Below are 21,594 nucleotides of genomic sequence, written 5' to 3' on the forward strand. Positions count from 1 at the left end.
TGTGGGGTCAGTGTCAACATCCCATGAGGGGCGTTGGACATCGCCATGGCGTGACGAACTGTCTCTTTGTGGTGATTGTGGTTGGCGTGGTGGTAGAGGGCACAGGGAGAGCCTGAGAGCTGCAGTTTGTGGGGCCGATCTCAGTGGCACCAGGTTTACGCCGACTCCCTTTGCTTCTCCACCTTCTCCTTTGCTGCTGCTCTTGCAGTTCAGGAGCTGAAAAACGTCTCGCAGGCTAGAAATACCCGAAGGAACAGAGAGACCTCTCCAGGAAAGAGCATCACCCCTTTGAGAAATACGGCAACTGAGCACATTCCAGCGGCTAAGACAATGTCACCGGCTCCGAGTGAAGCCTCAACAAAGACAGGTATGTGCAGGGTCGGTGCACAGGCCAACAGCCACAGAAAGCCTGGAGGAGGCAGGGTAGCAGATGGGGGAAGGAAGGGGAATGGGGCAGGGACTATCTTACTGTTCGGTGTTTGTACAGCTCCTAGCACAATGGAGCCCTGGTCTGTGGCTGGAGGTCCTAGATGCTACCACAGTCCAAATAATAAATGTTAATCTGGCCATCAGAAGGGAATATTTCCAAGCAACGTTCCTAGCGGGTGCCTTTCAGTTCTGGGTCAGGGACAGGGCTCCTCGTCTGAGAATCACAGCCCTAGTTCATAACATTTGGCACGGCCATATCGGAGTCCATGATCTAGCCCCTGTGAGCCAGCCACTGGGGGTCTGACACAGTCAAACACTCTTGTGCCAGTCTGCCATTCCATCTGGTAGAACTCAGTGGTGAGATATACACGCACTTAGCCAGTGTGTTCCACTACGTTCCGCTTGTTCCTCTGAACGGGAGGTGCATGACGTGCTAAGGAGAATGGGCGGTTTCTCTTTTGTGCTGCTGTGGAGTGCAGCAAAAGCCAGACCTGAAAAGAGAAGACAGAAGGCAGCAGTATCCAAGGACTCAAGTGAAACCCTCGGAAGGAAACCAAACACCAAGTTCAGTGTGACAGAAACACCGACAATGCTGAAAACAACTCTGCGCAGCCCCACAACATCTGAGCGAGGAGATCTAGGCCAAGAAAAACACACAAAGGAAACTTTAAAGAGAGGTGAGTCTTGTTTCTAACACAACTTCTCCCCCTCCAGAATGCACCCAGGAAAGTGATTCAGCTTAAAAATATTCACCATCCTACCCAAACAGGGGCAGTTGCCTCTGAACAATCCAAGCAAAGGGAGAAGGGTATTCCCAGTAGACTTAGGTATTTTTATGGCATTTCCACATTCATGAATCTTGTCAAGAATCCGGGTGTTTGTTCAGTTTGCTATTATGTGTAGGGTCACGATTTGGAGACCTGCCAAGTATTGATGGAAATGCTCGCAGCTCTGCAAAGTGTCACAGACCTTAATGCAAAAATTCCTACTGGGAAGTGCATTGACTCATTAACTGCTCTTCTCCATTCATTATTCTCTAGTGTGGAAGTTTCAGGCGTCCACTCAAGAAGTAAAAACAACACCGTGTGACTTAGCTGACCTGTCATGCACTGCAAATAACGAATAGTTAATAGTCAAACTGAAAAGCCCCGCAAGCTGAAAGATTTTCATCCAAATTATTCAGCAGATCTGACTTTCCTTCTTATAATGGAGAGGAAGGATGCTCCAGTGGTTAGACAAGAACTTGGAGGACCTGGATTGAAGTCTCTGCTCTTCCACAAACTTCCTGTGTAGTCTTGGACAAGTTTAGTTTCTCTATGAAATGGAGATAATACCCCTGTGAGGTGGGACAGTGCTGTTGTGAGGATTAATGCACTAAAGGTTGTGAGGCACTCAGATACCATAGCAATAGGTGTCATGTAAGTACCTTACAGATAGATAACAGTTCCTATGATTGCAGCTCGGTAGCAGAGACTTGGGAATAACTAATACATTCACAGCTATCTGGATCATATGCAAAGGATTTTCAAATGGGGGGTGGGAGGGAATGGCTAGTTTTACAAGCAGTAGCACCAATAGTGCACAATGTGTCCATCAGCAAACTCTAGTTTCCTCCAGTCCTTTTGTCCTGTCTCCTGGGGCCTTCTCTTCCTTAGGACAAAAGGTGTATTCTTAACTTGAGGTAAAATTCTAGTGAACACAGGCTGCTTGTTTTCACAGGAGTTACTAGGTCGAGTTAAAGGCTCCTTTTAGTCTGTGATTTGATCTGCTAAGTCGTGTGAAAAGTACCAAGCCTTGTCTTCACAAGGGTTTCGCCTTGTGTTGGTTAGCTCAGATTAAGAACACACCTTTTGTCCTAATGGAGAGACAGCCTAAGTGACACTGGATTTGCTCCCTCACTCTTATCAGTGGGGAATGGCAATTGAGTGGCGAGGTCTGGGCACACATGGGGAGGAATCAATCCAGGGGATGACCAATGGAAAGCAGATTGCCCTGCGTGCCTGAGTCTGGTCCGTCCGAGGAGCCCATTGGAATCCCTGGCTGTCGCGTGGTAATTCTGTGCGATGCGGCAGGAATGTGTTCTGCTGCTGTGCAGCCTGTTCTCTCTTGCCCGGTACCCTCTGGTGTTCACTCAAAAAAAGTAAAACCTCCATCTGAAAAAAATCAGGGGAAAGGTGCAGCTTATCAGTGTCGTGCCTTATCTTATCCCCCGCTAGCTGCAGGCATGGGCTAGGGAGGGAGGTGTACAGATATATGGTGCCAACAGTTTAGGAAGAGATTAGATTTAATATAGAGAAAACAGCTGAATAATTGTAGCCCGTAGGGGATCTCCTGCTGGAATGGAACTAAATAATCACCTGAGATTCCATAAGATTTAGTGTGATATAAAGGAAAGAGCTGGATTAGAGCTGAATGTAATGGAGCTGACAGTTTACATACAGCGATGCTTAGGCGAGGCATATTTCCTAAAAGGTTTAACTTCTTTACCCCAAGAACATACCCCTTCACTCCTGTACACCTGTGTGCTGATGCTATAAGCAAGCTTGTACTCAGCCAAGTGGCCAGGCAAAGGTGATGCCTTGTTGTTGATCTCTCTCTCCTTGGAAGCAAGAAAATTGGTTGTGATTCTGGCCTTGGCACATCATTTTATCTCTTTGTGTCTCGGTTTGCCAATCTGCAAAATGGAAATAATACTTGTAAAGCTCTTTGAGATCAAAGCATTACAGAGGCACAAATGATTGTGTCTTAGATGTGTACCTGCTTGGTTGATTGTTTAATGGAAAAATTCAGTTAAGGAGGAGAGAGTGGGATTCTATTCTTTCTTGCTGATCAATCATCTACATTATAATGGCACATTACTGTACATTATCTGCAGTCTTGTACAGAAAGCATAAGCTTGATTGTCCAGATGTAGGCTGAGTTTGCAGCACTGATAGGTAGTACTATCACGGACTAATGCTCTAAACTAATCACTGCAGTTTATGGGGATCACAGACTATTGGTCCATCTAACCACAAAATGTGGTCTGTTGGCTCCTGGTTCTAATGAAGTTATGAAAGTTTCAGCTTTGACATTTCACAAACTTGATTCTTGCCCTTAAAGCCAAGGGGATGTGTTTTGATTCGTGGTGCTGGGGATCTCTTGTCACAGCTCCTGCATCCTCCAACTGATCTCAATCACTTTGTCTCCTAGGTCCTCAGTTTCAATGTGACACATCGGCCACAACTGATATCGTCCTGCTGGTGGATGGGTCTTGGAGTATTGGACGCGGCAACTTCAAGCTTGTCAGGGAGTTCCTGAGCACCTTGGTTTCACCATTCAGTATTGCCCGGGATAAGATAAGGATAGGTAAGAGTGCTTCTTGTCTTCAGGCCTCCAGATACAGAATCAGGATAAAAACCAGCACATCTCCTCTCCTGGGAATAAGAACAAGGAGGACTTGTGGCACCTTAGAGACTAACAAATTTATTTGGGCATAAGCTTTCGTGGGTTAGAGCCCACTTCATCACATGCATGGAATAGAAAATACAGTAGGAAGATAAATAGATAGATAGATATGCAGAGAACATGAAAAGATGGGGGTTGCCATACCAACTCTAATGAGCAGGGGCGGCTCTGTGATTTTTGCTGTCCCAAGCATGGCAGTCATGCTTCGGTGGCACGCCTGCAGGAGGTCCGCTGGTCATGCGGATTTGGCGGCATTTCTGTGGGTGATGTGCCAATCTCGCGCCTTCGGCGTACCCGCCTCCGAATTGCCGCCGAAGCTGCGGGACCGGCGGACCTCCTGCAGGCAAGCCGCCAAAGGCTGTCTGACTGCCGCCCTCACAGTGACCGGCAGGCAGCCCTTGTGTGCCGCTTGCTGTGCTGGTGCCTGGAGCCGCCCTTGCTAATGAGACAAATCAATTAAGGTGGGCTATTATCAGCAGGAGGAAAAAAAACTTTTGTAGTGATAATCAGGATGGCCCATTTCAAACAGTTGACAAGAAGGTGTGAGTAACAGTAGGGGGGGAAATTAGCATGGGGAAATAGTTTAAAACTATAATAGCCCACCTTAATTGATTTCTCATTAGTTGATATGGCAACCCCCATCTTTTCCTGTCTCTGTGTGTGTGTGTGTGTGTATTCATACTGTATTTTCCACTCCATGCATCTGATGAAGTGGGTTTTAGGCCATGAAAACTTTTGCCCAAATAAATGTGTTAGTCTTTAAGGTGCCACAAGTTCTTCTTGTTGTTTTTGCTGATACAGACTAACACGACTACCCCTCTGAAACCTGTCTCCTGGGAATGTCTCCTACACTTGGAGAGGATGTGCTTGCTGGCCATTCTACGAGCCTGAATGATCTGCTAATGGCTCTGTTTTTCACAAAGCTGAACAAATGCATTTTTAAGCAGCGAAGCTAGACGGATAAGTGCCCTGTCATACGTGCAGTCCTTGGAAGGATACGGAGGGCATTAGGTCCCATCCAACTCTATCCTGTTTAAGTGCCCCTCTGGGTAGCTGTAAGATTTGCATTTTTGCACTTTGTTCTTGGCCAACCTCTTTCACCAGCCGCACATTGGATCCTATGCTTGTGTATTGACAGCGATTCTTGTCTGACCTCTAGTGGTTGTAACAGACAACTACAGTGTGTGCAGTGGCCCACATTTTGAGGAACACGTCAGAGGTTCAGTGCCTTGCGCAGTGGCAATACAGTGAATAAACAGTAACAACAGGCTGGGGAGGAGAAGCTGAAAGGCCACTTTAGAAAAGTTGGGCCAGTGTAACTAAAGGGAGAAAGGTGACGCAGGTACGGAGTGGGAGGTGAAAGGGAAGAGCAGAAGGGAACTGTGCAATGGAATAGGAACCTGGCAACTGCCCTAATTTTAGCTAGGATTGTGCCTGAATTTTCACACTGGGAAATAATTACAATAATCCCTAGCTCTTATATAGCGCTTCAGATCTCAAAGCGCATTGCAGGGCAGTTAAGAACCATTATCCCCCTTTCAGAGGTGGAGACATAGTCGTGGAGAGGTGACTTTGCCCACAGAAGGCCAGCGGTGGAACTGGAAGTAGATCCCAGATCTGTTGCCACCGCTTTGGCGCACAATCTGGTAGCCAATGCTGCCTGTCTATGGCAATCCTGGGAAAAAGCAGCTTCCATCTTGCTGCTTAATCCCTTGGTTGCCCTCTGTTGTCTGCTCTTGCCTTCCCCAGGTTTGTCCCAGTACAGCAGTGATCCACGGACAGAGTGGAACCTGAACACCTACGTCACAAGGGAGGAGGTGTTAGAGGCGGTGAGGAACCTGCGATATAAAGGCGGCAACACTTTCACAGGTAACACAAGCTTTATCTTCGGCTCCCTCACTCTGTCTCTGGCTGGGCTGCGTGTAGAATCCTGCTGTGATCATTAGCCAATAGCTTAGCATCCTCCACATTAAGGGAGAAATATTCTGGCTGGATGTGTCTGAATTGGATACAGGACTAAAGCAGCGTTAGTTACGAGAGTACAGCGCAGTCGCTGTACCTGGTGCAGATATCTCTGACCTAAGCTATTGGTAATGAAGGAGAAGGGGCCTTTGTGTCTCTCGCATGTGCAAGTGCACCTCCCCCACACACACGCTATGATAGCACCAATGCCCCAGCAAAAGGAAACGCACGACTGTTACTTCTTTGACTGGTTTCAGAGTAGCAGCCGTGTTAGTCTGTATCTGCAAAAAGAACAGGAGTACTTGTGGCACCCTTAAAACTAAATTTTTTTTTTCAGCATGAGAGCTGAGCTCTACAGCTCACTTCTTCGGATGCATAGAATGGAACACACAGACAGGAGATCTTTGACTGCATCACTACAGGAAATAATAACTGAATATGGACATTCTAAGGCCAGGCTGACACCACCCCCAGAGCAGCAGCCACCACTGAACTAGGAACACCTGGGAACTATCCGAGCATCTGCAGTTGGGGAGGAGGGAGTAGCTCCCCCCTTCAGTGTCCCCAAATCCAACATGTGACCGCAGCAGTACTCCCTTGGGAGACTGGTGCAGTCATGTGTAGCACTCTCAGCCTCTGTGGGTCCAGGGAGATGAAGTCCAGAGATAATCTGGGAAACTTGGACTCCTGTACAGGATCGGGTAGGATTTAAGAGCAGGATGAAGAATGAACTTCGCAAAGGGAAAATCATCCGCTTACTGTAAAGATTAAAAGAAACGGTCTGGTTGATTATGGTTACATTTGGGGGAAATCTATATATTCTACCCAAATTCATCGTGTGATTGAAACATTATGTCACCATCTTGACCACTTGGCTTATATCTTATCCCTTTTCCCTATGCTTTGTCTGTCTGTCTTTTAGGCCCCGATTCAGCAGAGCACTGCCACACTTGAAACAGTGGGAGCTAAGTGCATGCTTACGTGCTTTTGCTGAATTGGGGCTGCATATTGTATGATCTTCAAGGCAGGAAATTTGCCTTCATTTATGTTTGGAAAACACCTAGTGCATTGTTGGCTTTGCTTAAGATATTAGTGTTTCATTCTATTCATGATCTTGCTGTTTTGGTTTTGGATTGTTTACGCTGCTGACACATCGGAGGCATGATTTTTATTAAATCTCTGTGTGGAATGTCAAGCCTCGTTTCCATGCACAACTACTTTGATTGCGAGCAAAAGTGGAATAAACATGCATGCAAATCAGGCACACAGTTTTGCACATGCATTTTTTTTTAAAGGGAAACTGTCAAGGTTTACCTGCCCACCGTTGGCCTCGCCTTTGTTCTTATTTGTTTGCAAAATCTCCACCATTCTTTACATGTGTGTGGAGTTCTACTTGAAACTGAAACTTCTGAGATCCCTTGAAACAAAGCAACTAACATCGCCCGCCTGTGAGCAACCCCAGAGTCGCAGAGCAACATGGAGGTCTGCAAAGAAGTGAGGAAAAACTTTGGAATGACAGAAATGTCAGTTCTAACCCTTTACCCGCCAAAGGTTTATTTATAAAGCAAGCCACTGTAGCCGTGTTTAAAAGACCTTTTTACAACAGTCTCTTTCAGATTGCAATGCAGGAGATCATTCCCACAGCACAGGAGCTGTGTTTGTATCCCTCATGCGGAGTTGGTATACCCAGTTTTGACTAAGGAGCTGAGAAAGGTGTTTGTACTTCCCCCAAGGCACGTGCATCTCTGCAATCTTGTTTTCAGGGATCTAATTCCATTCTTCTTTCTTCCCAAGGCCTCGCTTTGACCCATGTCCTAGAACAAAATCTGAAACCTGAAGCTGGTGCCAGGTCAGATGCAGTCAAGCTGGTGATCCTCTTGACTGATGGAAAATCACAGGATGATGCCAGCCGGTCTGCCCAGACCTTGAAAAATATGGGCATAGACATATTTGCCATTGGTAAGATTGCAGCTATTAATAACACAAGGTGGGGTTGGCCTAACTCTGTTCCCTTTTAAATCAATGGGAAACGCTATTGGACTTTAATCGGAGCAGTTTTAGGCCAACACTGAGTGCTTTGGAAAATCTTACCCATAAAGTTTGGCCTGTTAGTTGGATATCACTTTACCATGAGCAGATGGGCCATTAATGCATCATTCAGACATGACAGATTGATAGAATCTTCAAGGAGTGGCCAATGGTGGGATGTTGTGTTTTTGTTTTTAAAAGCTAGTTTAGTTTTAGTTAAAAGTTTTCTCACCAACTACACATCAAAATCTCTAACAGCCTCGGATTTGTATAATGGGAGACCAATGATTACTAAACTGTTTACCTCAAAATGGAATTAAACAAACCTATTAGAGCTGGACATGAAATGGTTTTCATGTCCTGCAAAAAATGTTGAGATGTCAAAGAACGTTCCCACTCGGAATTGGGACAAAAAAGTCAATCTCAAATTTTCATGAATTTTGGTTTCAGATTGATTGAAACATTTTAATTTATTAAAATTAGCTTACATTTTGAAACAAAATTGCTTCAAAGTGGAAAATTAGAATTTTTCTTTTTGAGGATATCCAAACAAAATGTTTCAACAATTTCAAAACTTTTTGTTTGTTTTTTTCAAAAAAAAATTTTGTGTTGAAAATTTGCTGAACTGATCCTGTCCTGTGAACAGTTTTGGTTTAGATGAATTGGCCATTTCCAAAGAGAACCATTTGGTTAAATTCCCAACCTATTGTATCTGGCAATCTGCCTCCAATTACATCCATTTGATTAACATTCTGTATTTCTAATAGTCTTATCTGCTGTTTGCCATTTGGCAGCAATAAGGAGGCATAACATGACTGGGAGAGTAGCTGTCAGTTATAACTGAATTTATCTAGTAAAGGTTAACGCAAGAGGAATAAAATTAAACAGTAAACAATCTCCCCACCTCCGCCACACTAGAAGTGGTTTATGGTGAGTACACCATAGAGAATTCATTGAATACCACTGTATGGGTATATCTTTTGCAACGTCCTTTACTTAATATACTGAATGAAGACATTGAATGTGATAGAGTCTACAGCATAATACTTTAAAACCTGTGCACTGAATGTATTGCCTGCTTTGACACGTGCCCTTGTTGTTTTGCTTAGACATTTTTCAGCGTTTGTGTATTTTGACTCTAGACGGTCAGAACTTGAGTTACAGTCTCTAAAGAGGAAAGCGATTTAAACCGCCTGCCCAGATCATTATTGCCGCAGTGCCTAGGAGCTGTAGTCATGGAGCAGGATCCCGCCATGCTAGGAGCTTTACAAACGCAGAACAAAAACACAGTCCTGGGTTAGACAAGGAAACACTACCCGGCCCAAGAATAATATGGCAAGACATTATGGAGATGGGCCCAAGCCAGGACAGCCAAACCTGGATCTTTCCCAAAGTATGGGATGTTTTAATCCAAGGTTTCGGTTTGGATCCGTTTCTAACCCCACCTCAAGTTGGGAAAGATGAGCATATTTGTTAAATACAAGATACCTTTTGGTGCTAGTTACTTTTTGCCGGTTACACAAAGAAAATCTCAAGAGAAACATCTTCCCAGAGGATTGCATGTTAGTGGCCAGATCCCCATATGATGGAGATGGGGTAGCTTCATTGACTTCACTGGAATTTCACTGATTTACACCAGGATCTCTAATGCGCAAGGGTAAGGCATGGCATTCTACAGGCATAAGGCACTGGGCCTGATTCGCCGCTGTTCTGCACCTTGTATAGGCATTTATGTCTGTGAGAAGAAGTAAAACACGATCCAAATTGGGACCTGCTTTACATGAGGGACTGCACAAGATGCAGAGCAATGGAGCTTCAGGCCCTTCGTGCACAGATGATATGCAGGGCTGGATTTGTGGAAAGAATAACAAGGATTTGTGATGGAGCTTTATGTTCTAGTGAACAGCAGATTCTCTGTGGGGGAAGCTGGCACCTCGTAAATATCAAAGTGTTATTCATTCATTCATTGATTTCTACATATGTTCTGATTTGTCTTTTAGTGGAATATTATCAGCCTCTGTGGTAGCCAGGCCTGCAGTAACAGGATGGAGGGGAAGTATTAGGAGGATTTGCAAGTGTCGCTCTGGACCACAGAAGACCCCCTGCCTCCACTATTTAAACACAATCCAGACATGCTCCTTAAAGGCCAGATTGTGCTTCTAGCTTCAGGCGAGACTCCAGGGCACTGCAGAGTAGCACCACCCCATGGGGCAGGCTAGGAGACATTTTTAGCCAAGAGACTGCAGTTGTGCTTGGCTCCTGCACAGGGGCATTAAATAGGGGAAGACCTTTTTCTGGCCCTGAGTCTTGTTCATCTCCTGGGAGTTTTCTTAGCAGACTGGCTCTTTGCTTTCTCTCTTTTTAGGGGTGAAAAATGCAGACGAGGCAGAGCTGAGACAGGTGGCGTCAGAGCCCCTGGAGCTCACTGTGTATAACGTGCTGGATTTCCCCCTGCTCAGCTCACTGGTCAGCAGGCTCACCCGGGTCTTGTGCACCAGGATCAAAGAGAAGCACAAGAGTGAAAACACAGGTGAGTTAAAGCCTGCAATCCCCGTTCAGTCCTCCCAGCGAGCCTGGCTTCCTCATCCCCCCCTGCAGTCCATGCCAAACGCACCCGCTACACTCCCCTTCCTCCCCGTCCATTGATCCCCTCTTCAAATCCTTCCACTTGCTCCCCACCTGCTGTCAGCTTATTGTCACCACCTCCAGAGCTCTGTCTACCTCTACCCTTCCCTGCGTATCCTCTCTTGCAGCTGTCTCCACTGCTCTGCCAGTGCTCCTCGCCTTGCCCGCCTGTTTGCCAACCTCTCACGTGATCCCCTATGCATGGTACAGCCTCCCTTGGTTCGCCCGCAAGGCCCCTACCCTTTCCATGCTGAAGTCCCTCTCGAAGACCCGCTTCTGCCAGGCTGCCTGCAATGAGATGAGCTGATGTATGTAGAAATGTGTGTGGTTCCCGTACCCTCCACCCTTAGATTGTGAGCAGCTTGGGCAGAGACTTGGGGCAGGGGGAAGGCGGTTGGAAAGTATGTAGTGGGTGATACTGTACATAAATAACAATAGGTGAATACACTGGTGTAGGGAGGAGGGGGACTTACCCGTCCAATTTATCCACTTCAATGCACATGTACAACAAATGCATTTTCAACCTGGGTGTCTCCCAAACTTACCCTGTGCAGCTGCATCACTGCCTGTTGGGTTCATCATTGAGATGTCCAAAGCAAAGGATTAATTTGTGAGCGCTGTGGGCTTTTGTTGAGTGGGGAGAGATTGCAAAATTATTGAGTATAAGCCTTTTTCCACCTGTAGTTCAAGCCATATGTCCCCAAGGGATAGCTAAATACAAAGAAGTGTGGTTTTTCTAGCTAAAGAGATGCTAGAACTAGACTGAAGGACTCCCCCCTCCACACCCGCAACCCAATGTTAGGCTGAGTGCCCAGTACCAATACTATATCTGTGTATAAGTTCCCTCCCCCAATTTTTAATCTGTCTTTATTTTTTCACAGATTTTTCTAAAATAGAATGGGAGAGTTCAACTTTCAAATGCACCTTTATTCAAGTGGGTTTGGAATTTGGCAAAATAAATGGACTCTTCCCTATTAGTTTGTATCTGGTCTGATGTAATTAGACCAATTTTTCTCAGGCATGCGATAGCCCAGAGAAAATGGGCTGTTTTTTTGTTTGTTTTTTAAAAAAAACAACAGACCTTTTCTGGTTCAATTTGACTGTCTTTGGAACTGGCAAATGCTGGGCCGTCTGTTGAATCGATAGCAGTGACTCAAATTCAAATGTAAAATATATTCTCAGCCTCCAACAAAATACACAGTTTGTTCTCAATGGGATTTTTATATTTCCTTGGACCAACTTTTAAATGTTCATGGTAGGCTGAAATGCTTCCTTAGTGTTTAGGGAAGAAGGCTGTAACTGGATTAGGACATGTCACTTGATAAAAAGAAGTAGAAAGTGCATTTGGCATGTTAAGATAATATAAGAAGGTAACCTAGTTTTTTGAACTCATAGGCAGTCCCGTGAAAGCTGTCTCAGCCAACACTGGTCCCCATCTGAGTCCCACCAACCTTATGATATCAGAGGTGACCTCCAAAAGCATGCACCTTTCCTGGACTCCTCCACTGAGACCACCAAAGAAATATAGGATTGTATATTACCCATCGGGGGGAGGAATCCCCAAAGAGGTAGGAGATCCTGTATTTAGTTGTGTGTGGTGCCTGGAAACTAGAGCAGACTTGGACTAGACCTGAGTAGACAGCTGTAGCAGGTGTTGGTTGCTTCCTCTGCTACACAACTCCTGATGCCACAACTTCTTACAGCCTTTCTCTGTGTTTTTCAGGTAGTTTTAGATGGATCTGCCTCCTCCACCCAGCTTGTCAATTTGACCTCGCACACGGAATACCTGGTTTCAGTGTTTCCTATTTATGAAAATGCCGTTGGAGATGGGCTGAGGGGCATCACTTCGACATGTAGGTCATGAGTGGAGAGCACTAGTCTGGCCTTCCCTGCATCCCTCTCTGCTTCGTACAGCTTCTCTCTTCCCATGTCCCAAGCATCTTTCACTCTCTTCCTTAGGCCCCGGTTCTCTCCGTGCTGATTTCCTCATCACCTCAGCACTTCCCCACCTCCTGAGTGGTTGCCCCATGTATAGGGTATGTCTGAGCTCTTTAAGCAGGCTGTGGATATAGATGATGCCCTATATTTAAAAAAAGTGTGTGTGGGAATCTTGATGCTTCAGGCAAAATCCCCTTTGACTTCAGTGTTTTTGCATGACTGAGGTAAATCAGGACTTCTGGAGATAATGTTTGACCGTAAACAAAATGAATGTTCTTCAGGGGAGAAAATTAGCTATGTAGGATTTTGGCAGGAAGAAACAATGTTACCCGGATATACTAGACTCAGCATCAAGCTTTCTGTTGTGGTTGTATTGTTTTTATAATTAAGCTCTCTACATTTACTCAGCCATTCCTGGATCACATTCTCAGGATTGAATTATAAAATGCTAATGGAATGACATCCCATCCCAGGAGTTTTGTGCCTGGAAGCCTGGTACACATGCTCATATACCCACCTACACACGCTTCCCTTATGAATTTTTTTTATTTTTTTGGCTTGTTCACCCACTGCTGCTCTTCTTTTAAAATGTTGGAGATCCTTGCTGTTCCCTTGTGATGCAATAATTGAAAGAGGGAGATTTTTGTACTACGATTTTCCCCAGAACGTCCCCCGAAGGGTCAAAAAAGAGCCAATTTAAAAATAGATATTGAAAACCCTGAGACTGACTGGGGCTGACTGGTGTGAGCCAGGGGAAGAACTCTGTGTCAGCTGCTGAAACTTGCAAAGGCAGAGACAAGCCTCATGAGGTCGATGTTTTACAGGTACTGCTATTAGGGAGTCTTTAGATTGCCGTGCGGTGACTATATACATTTCTAGAAAGGCTTTTGGTCTTGTTGCTTCTGATTTTTTTCCCCCTCTGTTCCAAATGGTAATTAATTTGTTTTGTGGAAGTGTCTAAGAGACCTATGCTAGGTGGTGTGTTCACACACTTCCTTGGCCCAAAGATCTTACAAGCTAAGTGTAAGGCAAGATACAGATAGGGGAGCACAAGGAAAAATGAAACAAGATTGGTTGGCATGATAGGCAGTCGTCTCAGCTGCCTAACAGCTGTCAAGTTTGTCCAAAGGTTCCCAAGTCTTAGTACCTTCTCTGCATGTTGTTTCTTTTTTATTGCTAATATCTGCCAAACAATATCTATCTTGAAGGAAAGTTTGGAGTTAAATGACCATGTGACAGAGAGAGATTGTGATGGGAGTGATACATTTCTTTGTTCCACATGTCAAAGATATTCCCTGCCAACAGGAACAGCCAATAAGGCCTTCTGACCAGATTCTGATGATTCTCTGTTATAGAAGCATCATATACACATCTCCTAAAATAGCTTTAACCTAACTGTTTTGCTCTGATGTACAGTTTAGATATCCTTGAATCTCTATGTGTGTGTGGGGGGGGTAGGAGGGGTTAAGGACAGAAATGATCAACTGCCTTGTGAATCTTTTTGTTCCGTTTTCCTTCATCTGAGTAGCTTTCTCACCACCCCTTTCCCTGAGAGCGTCCGAAGTGAGCCATAACCATCTGAGACTGAGCTGGCAGCCGGCGAGTGGAGCTACTCAGTACCTGGTGCTCTGTTCGTCAGCCCCCAGTGGAGCGGAGGATGATACCAAAGAGGTATAGCTGAAGATAGTTATAATTATTCCTTTTGCCGCACTGGATATAGTCAGACATATGGGGCCCAAACTTAAATCCCAGGTCTGCATGAGAATTACTGAACTGACTTTCATTTAAATCTCTTGTAAGTCAAAGTGGATCTGAATCAATGCAGGCTTTGGGAAGGTTCAGATCTGCAAATGTCCTGGCTACCTGCTATTACTATAAAGGTCTGAGTGGAAGCCCCTGGTCTAAACATGGAATTCAAGAAAGTTTGGATCTGGATCCAGACTTTTGTGGAGTGAGCCCATATTTAGACATAACAATCCATGGCTCTTATACAGCACTTTTCAGTAGATCTCAAAGTGGCTTACAAAGGAGGTCAGGATTATTATCTCCATTTTACAGATGGGAAAAACTGAGGGAAAAAGACTTGCCCAAGGTCACCCAGCAGGCCAGTGGCAGACTGAGGAGTTGAGCCCAGGTCTCCTAAATCCCAGTTCAGTGCCCTATCCACTTGTTATACAAAAATGAAACAAATGTTTTGGGTTTCAAACTGTAGATTTGGCAGGTTAGTTTTTATTTACTTAAATATGACTCACTCTTATGGCTTTGGATAAACCTTAAATAATACCATACAGGAGAAAAGGAGCTCTCCGCTCATCTAATCCAACATGCATTTTTAATGAACTATCTCAAACATGTACAAAATGATGCACTTGGAGCCTGATACCGTGTCAAAAAAATCTATGGCTTCCTTGCTCGGTGTTGAGAAGAAGCGTGGTCTAGTCGGTGGAGCTTGAGGCTGGAAGCCAGGCCTTCCAAGACTCTGCCACTTATTCTCTGGGTGGCCTTGACATTGGGATGAGTGAACAGGGGTAGCTTTTTTTATATATATGTTCCTGGTCAGTCCCACAATTCCTCCTGCCTCACACAGAAATTAAAGCACTAAAGCTATGGGCCACCTACAAAGGAGTTAACTTGGTGGTCCAGCAAATGCTTCCCACCCCATCAAATTCTAGTCTTTCCATTAAAACCTCCTAGAATGTTTCTCAGATTACAAGGCAGGTATTGAGTTTTTGCAGTGAGCAGCATTGCAAAACAAGCTATCCCGTGCATGTTAAGTGAGTGCAGTTCTGCTCTGGAAGCAGTAGGTGGTGACAATCCTTCAGTAATAAACAAGTATAAAAATGGGAAAGTCGAGGAAAAGGTTTGTTTTGTGGGGGGGGATTGGTTTGGTTTGTGGGCTTTTTTTCTTCTTCTAAAAGTGTAGCTCTTCAAGTCTCTCTCGGGAAATGGGATATCATGTTCTTCGCATAGATGCAAATTCATAACCCCTCTGCACATCCCTGCCATCTCTAGTGTAAAGCATTTTACATCACAAATGTAGAATGGTGAAACTGTGAGAACTCTCTTCTCCGCAGTCGTTTGTTCGTGTCCCGTCTTCAGTCATTCTTCCCCAGGGGTATCCTTTTTGGGCCTTGGCAGGCTGAGAACTTTGCATTCTCCCATGGAATCTTAGAGACAGTTCATTTAAACAGCTGGATCCCTTGAGAATCCATCTCTGTCCCTAATCCTTGTGCTGTGATGCTTTTCTGTGCTGAATATCTGTGAATGAAAGAGATGGTGATCTGTCTGTTATACCTTCTCCATGCTCACAAAGGATCAGATTTTTATTTTTAATTTGTATTTTTTTACTGCAATGTGTATTGTCCCTGCATGCGATCTGGGCTACTAGGTTCTATTTAGAGCTGACCGAAAAATGTTCATCTATTTATTTTTTCAATGGAAAATATCTTTTTTTTTTTTAAATCATTAAAAATTGAAATTTTTGCCTAAAATATTTTAGGTTTTTGTCAAAAAACCCCAAACCCATTTTCAGTAAACTGATTTTTTTTGGCCTTTGGAGGAAAACCTGAATAGCTTTAATGAAAATGAAAACTAATTTTTATTTTCAATTAAGTATTTCTCAGAAAAAATAATCATTGCTTTCCCCACTGTAGTTCTACCACCCCTAAACTAAGCAAGCTGGATTGGCATTCATTTCTGTTTAGCAGAATTGTACACCCAGAAGTAAGGACAGAGTGTGGTGAGTGGTGGGGTGGGAGTGGGGGGTGGGCGTGATGTACAGTAGGGCTGGGCAGAAAATGGTTTTACCATTCCACAAGTACTTTTGAGATTTCAAAAATGTTTCCCATCCCAAATTGGGAGAAAAAGTCAACATCTCAAATTTTTGCAACCCGACAGACTGAAAAAAAAAATCCAGTTTGTCTCAATCATAGGGGTTAGAAGGGACCAAAAGGGTCCCCTAGGCCTGAGGCACCATATATCGATTTTAATGGCTCTTAACATATCGGATTACACAGTGCACCACTGACCGCTCTGGACAGCAATCTGAGCTCGGATGCAGTGGCCAGGTAGACAGGAAAAGAACTTTTGAATATTTCCTGTTTGCCCAGCGTGTTAAAAATCAAAATAAAGAAAGAGCTCCGCATGGACCATGCGGATGGGCAGGCAAATCTGTTCTATCAGCAATTCAAAATCATTTTTAAAAATCTCCAGACAGACGCCATAGCAGGGCTCAGCGCACTGCTGCGTGACAAATGTAGAATCAAATGGCATGGACTGGAGGACTCAAGCTATCCCACAGTTCCTGCAGTCTTTTGCATTCTTGGCTGAGCTCCAAATGCTTCTAGGGTCAAACACAGTGTCCCTACCCACCCCAGAAGTGAAAGGGAAAACAATCCTCTCTTGACTCTTTAACATGTCACCCTATCTTTACTGAATGCTGCAGATCTCATCATCAGCCTATTGGCAAAGGACTGGTAACCATGATGACCAGCATCTGTTAGGTCGATCAAGGGTGCCTGGTCCTAATTTTCATGGTAGATGGTGCAATATGGCTGATAACCATCATCATCATAGAAACAGGGGCTGAGCTCCATCAGCCCCACCCTTCACCTGAACTAGCAGAGGGATGCTGGGCTCCTCTCTACACACTCCTTACTGTTCTGTCTGGACTATCATAGCAGCTGGAGGCTGCCTTCCACTCATATCACTGTGTCTTATTCCTGCATTCTTTATTACTTCATCACACAAGTGGGGGGACAATGCTATGGTAGCCCAGGAAGGCTGAGGGAAGAATGGAATCAACAGGTGGGGTTGTTGCAGGAGCACCCCCTGTGAATAGAATACAGCTCATAATTTCTGCAGGATCTGACACAGAGCAGCTGTGCTCTCTGGTTCTCTGATACAGTGGTTCTCTAGTACACTTGCCCATATTCTAGGCAGGACTAGGACTTGCCCATATTCTAGGACTTGCCCATATTCTAGGCAGGACTGATTCTATTTTTAGATACCAAAAGGAGGGATTGACTCAGGAGTCATTGGCACTTATGACAGCAGCAAATGGAACAGTGCAAAAGGACTGGTAGCCACAATCATCTTATTACCAATTTATGGTATGGTAGATGGTGCAATATGGCTGATAACCATCCCTGCTATCATGCAAAAGCAAAAGCATGCTGCTGTGTAGCGCTGCTGAATCGCCTCTGTGGCGGCATCTAGTCCACATGTGACAGTCACAAAAGGCTACACAGGCTCCATGATTGCCATGCTATGGGATCTGCCAGGGCAATCCAGGTAAAAAAGGCATGAAATGCTTGTCTGCCGTTGATTTCCCAGCGGAAGGAGTGACTGACGACATTTACCCAGAACCACCAATGAATTTCTCAACCCGGAAATTCAAACACCACCGATTTAATGTGTTTAGTGTTTTATAAAATCTGTTTTACAAAACCGGTTTATGCAAATTCGGAATAGTCCCGTAGTGTAGACGTACCCCTAGTCTAACTCCCTGCCAGGATTCAGGATTTGTTGTGCCTAAACCATTCGAGACCGGCTAGCGAGCCTCTTTTTGAGAACATTTTTTGAAAACCAATCAAAACATTTTGATTTGATTTTGACCCTTTTCTCTTTGTTAACCATTTTTAAGTATAAATTAAGTTAAATTTGAAATGAGTCACTTTGAACCAAGAAACTGAAGTTTTTTTGTTTAGAAAGTATCAGAATAGGATATTTCAACTTTTTTTTTTAAGTTGGAAAACTAGTCGAAACCAACCTTTTTTTGTGAACTGTTTTGGTTTTAACAAATTGGTATTTTTTGAGTGGAAAAAATATTCTGGTGAAAAATTCCCAGCCAGCTGTAGAGTTTGTATGCACTGTGCATGATGTCTGTTGGGTTGGGCGGTGGAGAAGCATTGACCATGACACAGCTACGTGGCGGGTGAAGAGTGTTACAAGTACTATTTAATGATATGTCTTAAAGCTGGAGCTGGGTGTATCCTCCGAGCTGGAGAAGACCTACTCACTCCAGCTTCCAGTGAGCTACCATGCTAGAAATAGTGTAGCCATGGTAACGCGGGCAGAGGAAAGCAGTGGCATGTTAGCCATCTTGAGTACAAATCTGCCCTACCCCTGTGAATATGTACCTAAAGCAGCTAGCCAGGCTGCATTCTATTCATAATAGCTAGCTCAAGGACAGCCAGTGCAAATTTGACTTCTCAAGCTGGGAATATCACACCCCCAGCTTGAAACGTAGACGTACCCAAAGAGTCAGCCAAGCTGTGGCCTTAGACTCCTGTCTCTGCAGCCCTGCTTTGCTCTTGGTTTGTTAGAGGCTGCTACGGGGAGGCAACCATGGCAGGAGCCTCACCCCAGAATACCTCTCTGAGCATCACTCTTTATCCTGTGGTAGGTGAAAGTGGAACAGCCTGAGGTTCTGTTGGACGAGCTGTCTCCCAGCACTGAGTACTCCGTAGCGGTGTACGCCATGTACGGGGAAGAGGCGAGTGATCCAGCCAGCCTCCAGGAAACCACCCGTAAGTTCTACTTCCTTCTCTGACTCAGCTGACCCTTAGGCAGGAGCATGAATGGTGCACAATTTGCAAGAGAGACTTATTAACTGAGATGCTTCGGGTATTTTTCACATAGCTCATAAACAGGCTCCCTCTTCCCTGGCTAATGCTAAATGTAGGTGGTTCTCCGAGGCTACCTCTAGATGTATGATAAGCTTACTCATGAACAACTCCAGTCTGGGATACAGGGCTGTGAAAGTGAGTGGTTCTGTCCAGGCAAACTGTGACTGAATCTCCTTGAAATTCAGAATGGGGAAGTCAGGTCTGGATCCAAACTGCTCCCAATTTGGGGTGTTCAGAACTGAAGTTACCTATCTGCGTCTATATCTTTATCCACCTGGGTTCTCATACCGCACCCACCGCCATGGCATCTGAGCACCTATCCCAGCAGGTTGGACCCACTGTAAGATGGGACCAGGGACAAAATTAGGATCAGGATCTAGACTTGAAGTTCCTGAGAGTTTTGAGCTCTTTGGATCTTGGGGAGTAGGTGGGTTGATTTGACCCTTTCTCTACCCATAAACCAGTCATTCTCCCAGGTCATCATATAGACCTGTGGAACAATGACATCAGAAACTCTTTCATCCCACAGTGGGAAAAGTCCAGTAGTTAAGATGGAGGTAGCAGCAGGAGGCAACCAGTGGCTTTACAAGTATAGTCTTAAAAATCTTCACCACATCCTTTTGCTAATTATTGTTGCAGTGGCATTGAGCCCTCCTAGACACCTGAGGTTCTCTGAGGTCAGCCATGGGTCTGTCAAGGTCAGCTGGGCTGCGGCTTCGCGTGCTGTGAGAGCTCACCGTGTGACCTACATCTCAAGCAGAGGGAGCAATGCTGGAGAGGCAAGTCCTTGCTTAGGGGACACAGGAATGTGCTAAAACCGGGAGAACGGCGATGGAGTGCGAATGCGCTGATAACTCCAATGGCTTGGCTGCGGAGTTACTCCAGATGTACATTTGTGTAACCGAGAACAGAATGTAGCCCCGTCGGACTTGATTCGTCAGTTGGTTTATACCTGTGCAAGGGTGTGACCCCTGCATTGCCAGAAGACAGGGTAATAGGGAAACAGCCCTGCCCTAGCTGTAGTGCTAGCCTATCTATCCTTTTAGCGCAGCGGGAACATATGGGCAGGCGCTTCCATGGGCCCTTCTGAATTTCCTCACATGCTCCAAACCCTTCATATGGAGTCATGCATCCTAGGTGTGGCTCTACTAAAACCCTCCCCATCTTTCCTTTCGCATAAGAGGCACCATCGCCGTGTGCTGTCAAGAGCTCTGCTGTCTCCTGACAGAGGCTCCTCACATGCCTGCAGCGTTTTAATAATGATGGTGCCTCGAAACAGGAGGGTTTGGGGGCAGCTATCCCGAATCCCTAGTCCCTCTTTGCCCTTGCTCCATGCTACAATCCTGACCTGGTGTTTCTGTTTCATTGTAGGTCGAAGTTCCCAGCAGTGCATCATCCACTGTGCTGAGACCTCTGTCCTCTCTCACCCAGTACTTCATTAATGTCAGCTCCATTTATAATGAAGGCGAATCCTTTCCGCTTACAGGCAATGTTACCACATGTAAGTAGGGCAGAGGCAGAGTATGAGGGTCAATATGTGTTTGGTTCAAGGTCCATTATAAAGTTTGGTGCCTAGCTGCCAGCCAGCCAAAAGTTTAGATCTGGACCCAGACGCCAAAGTTCCGGGATGTTCACCGCTAGGGTTTTCTGGCTCAAACAAATCTTAGACCTCAGAGCAAATCGAGGCTGAAATTTGTTGAATTCTGCCAGGTTTCTACCTGAAGACTTTAAATCCCTCCTCAGTATCTCTCTCTGCCCATGTCAGGGCAGGTTTTTTCCTCCCAAACTTGGCCAAAATTCAGCTCAGTGTGGCCAAAAGTCTCATTGGCACCGAACCTGGTTCTTACTGGGGTTCAAACCCCTCATTGAATAGATTGCTTTAATAGTCCTCAGGAACAGGACACATGTTTCACAATCACATTTTGCTGGGGAAAAATTTACTACTAATTGGAATTTCAAAATGCTTTGCCTTGAAATGAAAACTTTTTTGTAGCCATTGGATGTTGGGCAGTAAATCTCTGAATGATGATGAGATTTGAAAATGAAAATTAACTCTAACTGCTCCATTATTTGCATTTGCCTTCAGTAAAGTCTGTTGGTCAAATCCTGCTTTTATTTATAGATGCAATGACTTGGAGACAGAAGGGACCATTCTGACCAGCTCTTCTGGCCTTCTGCATAGCAGAGGACACAGAATTTCACCCCGTAATTCCTGCACCGAGCCCACTGGTTTGGATTTGACCTAGGCCAGCTCATTTAGAAAGATAGTCTTTAAGTGAGCTCTGCTTGAATAACAGAAAGTTAGGGGAGGAAAAAATCATTTTGGGTCAAGCAAAAATGTTCCGTTCAACCCCAAACAAAACATTTCATTTACATTTCAAACTTTTAACATTTTTGATTTTTTTTTCCAAATAAAAGTGAAGGAAATTTCTAAACAAAAAGCTGTTTTGAACTGAAAAATTGGTACATTTAGAAAATATTGAAACATGTTTCAGCTTTTTCAGAATATTTTCGGAGAGGTGGGGTTGACATGAAC

The 21,594-nt window shown here is 44.8% G+C and overlaps 1 protein-coding gene across 4 annotated transcripts in view; it reads left to right on the plus strand.

Moving 5' to 3' along the window:
• Positions 1–21,594, plus strand: part of COL20A1 (collagen type XX alpha 1 chain) — a 97,626-nt gene that overhangs the window by 20,117 nt on the left and 55,915 nt on the right. For all 4 annotated transcript variants that reach the window (XR_005588011.1, XM_039499485.1, XM_039499487.1 and 1 more), the window contains exons 5-16: positions 209–367; positions 909–1,106; positions 3,622–3,777; positions 5,626–5,745; positions 7,633–7,797; positions 10,232–10,396; positions 11,887–12,059; positions 12,215–12,344; positions 13,958–14,100; positions 18,836–18,959; positions 19,698–19,837; positions 20,430–20,559. Coding sequence is in view for 3 of the 4 variants with exons in the window: in XM_039499485.1 (XP_039355419.1) it covers positions 209–367; positions 909–1,106; positions 3,622–3,777; positions 5,626–5,745; positions 7,633–7,797; positions 10,232–10,396; positions 11,887–12,059; positions 12,215–12,344; positions 13,958–14,100; positions 18,836–18,959; positions 19,698–19,837; positions 20,430–20,559 (1,803 nt within the window). In the remaining variant the exon portion in view is untranslated. The remainder of the gene's footprint in view (positions 1–208; positions 368–908; positions 1,107–3,621; positions 3,778–5,625; positions 5,746–7,632; positions 7,798–10,231; positions 10,397–11,886; positions 12,060–12,214; positions 12,345–13,957; positions 14,101–18,835; positions 18,960–19,697; positions 19,838–20,429; positions 20,560–21,594) is intronic.

This window comes from Mauremys reevesii, linkage group 13 (genome assembly GCF_016161935.1).
Source record: "Mauremys reevesii isolate NIE-2019 linkage group 13, ASM1616193v1, whole genome shotgun sequence".
NCBI lineage: Eukaryota > Metazoa > Chordata > Testudines > Geoemydidae > Mauremys > Mauremys reevesii.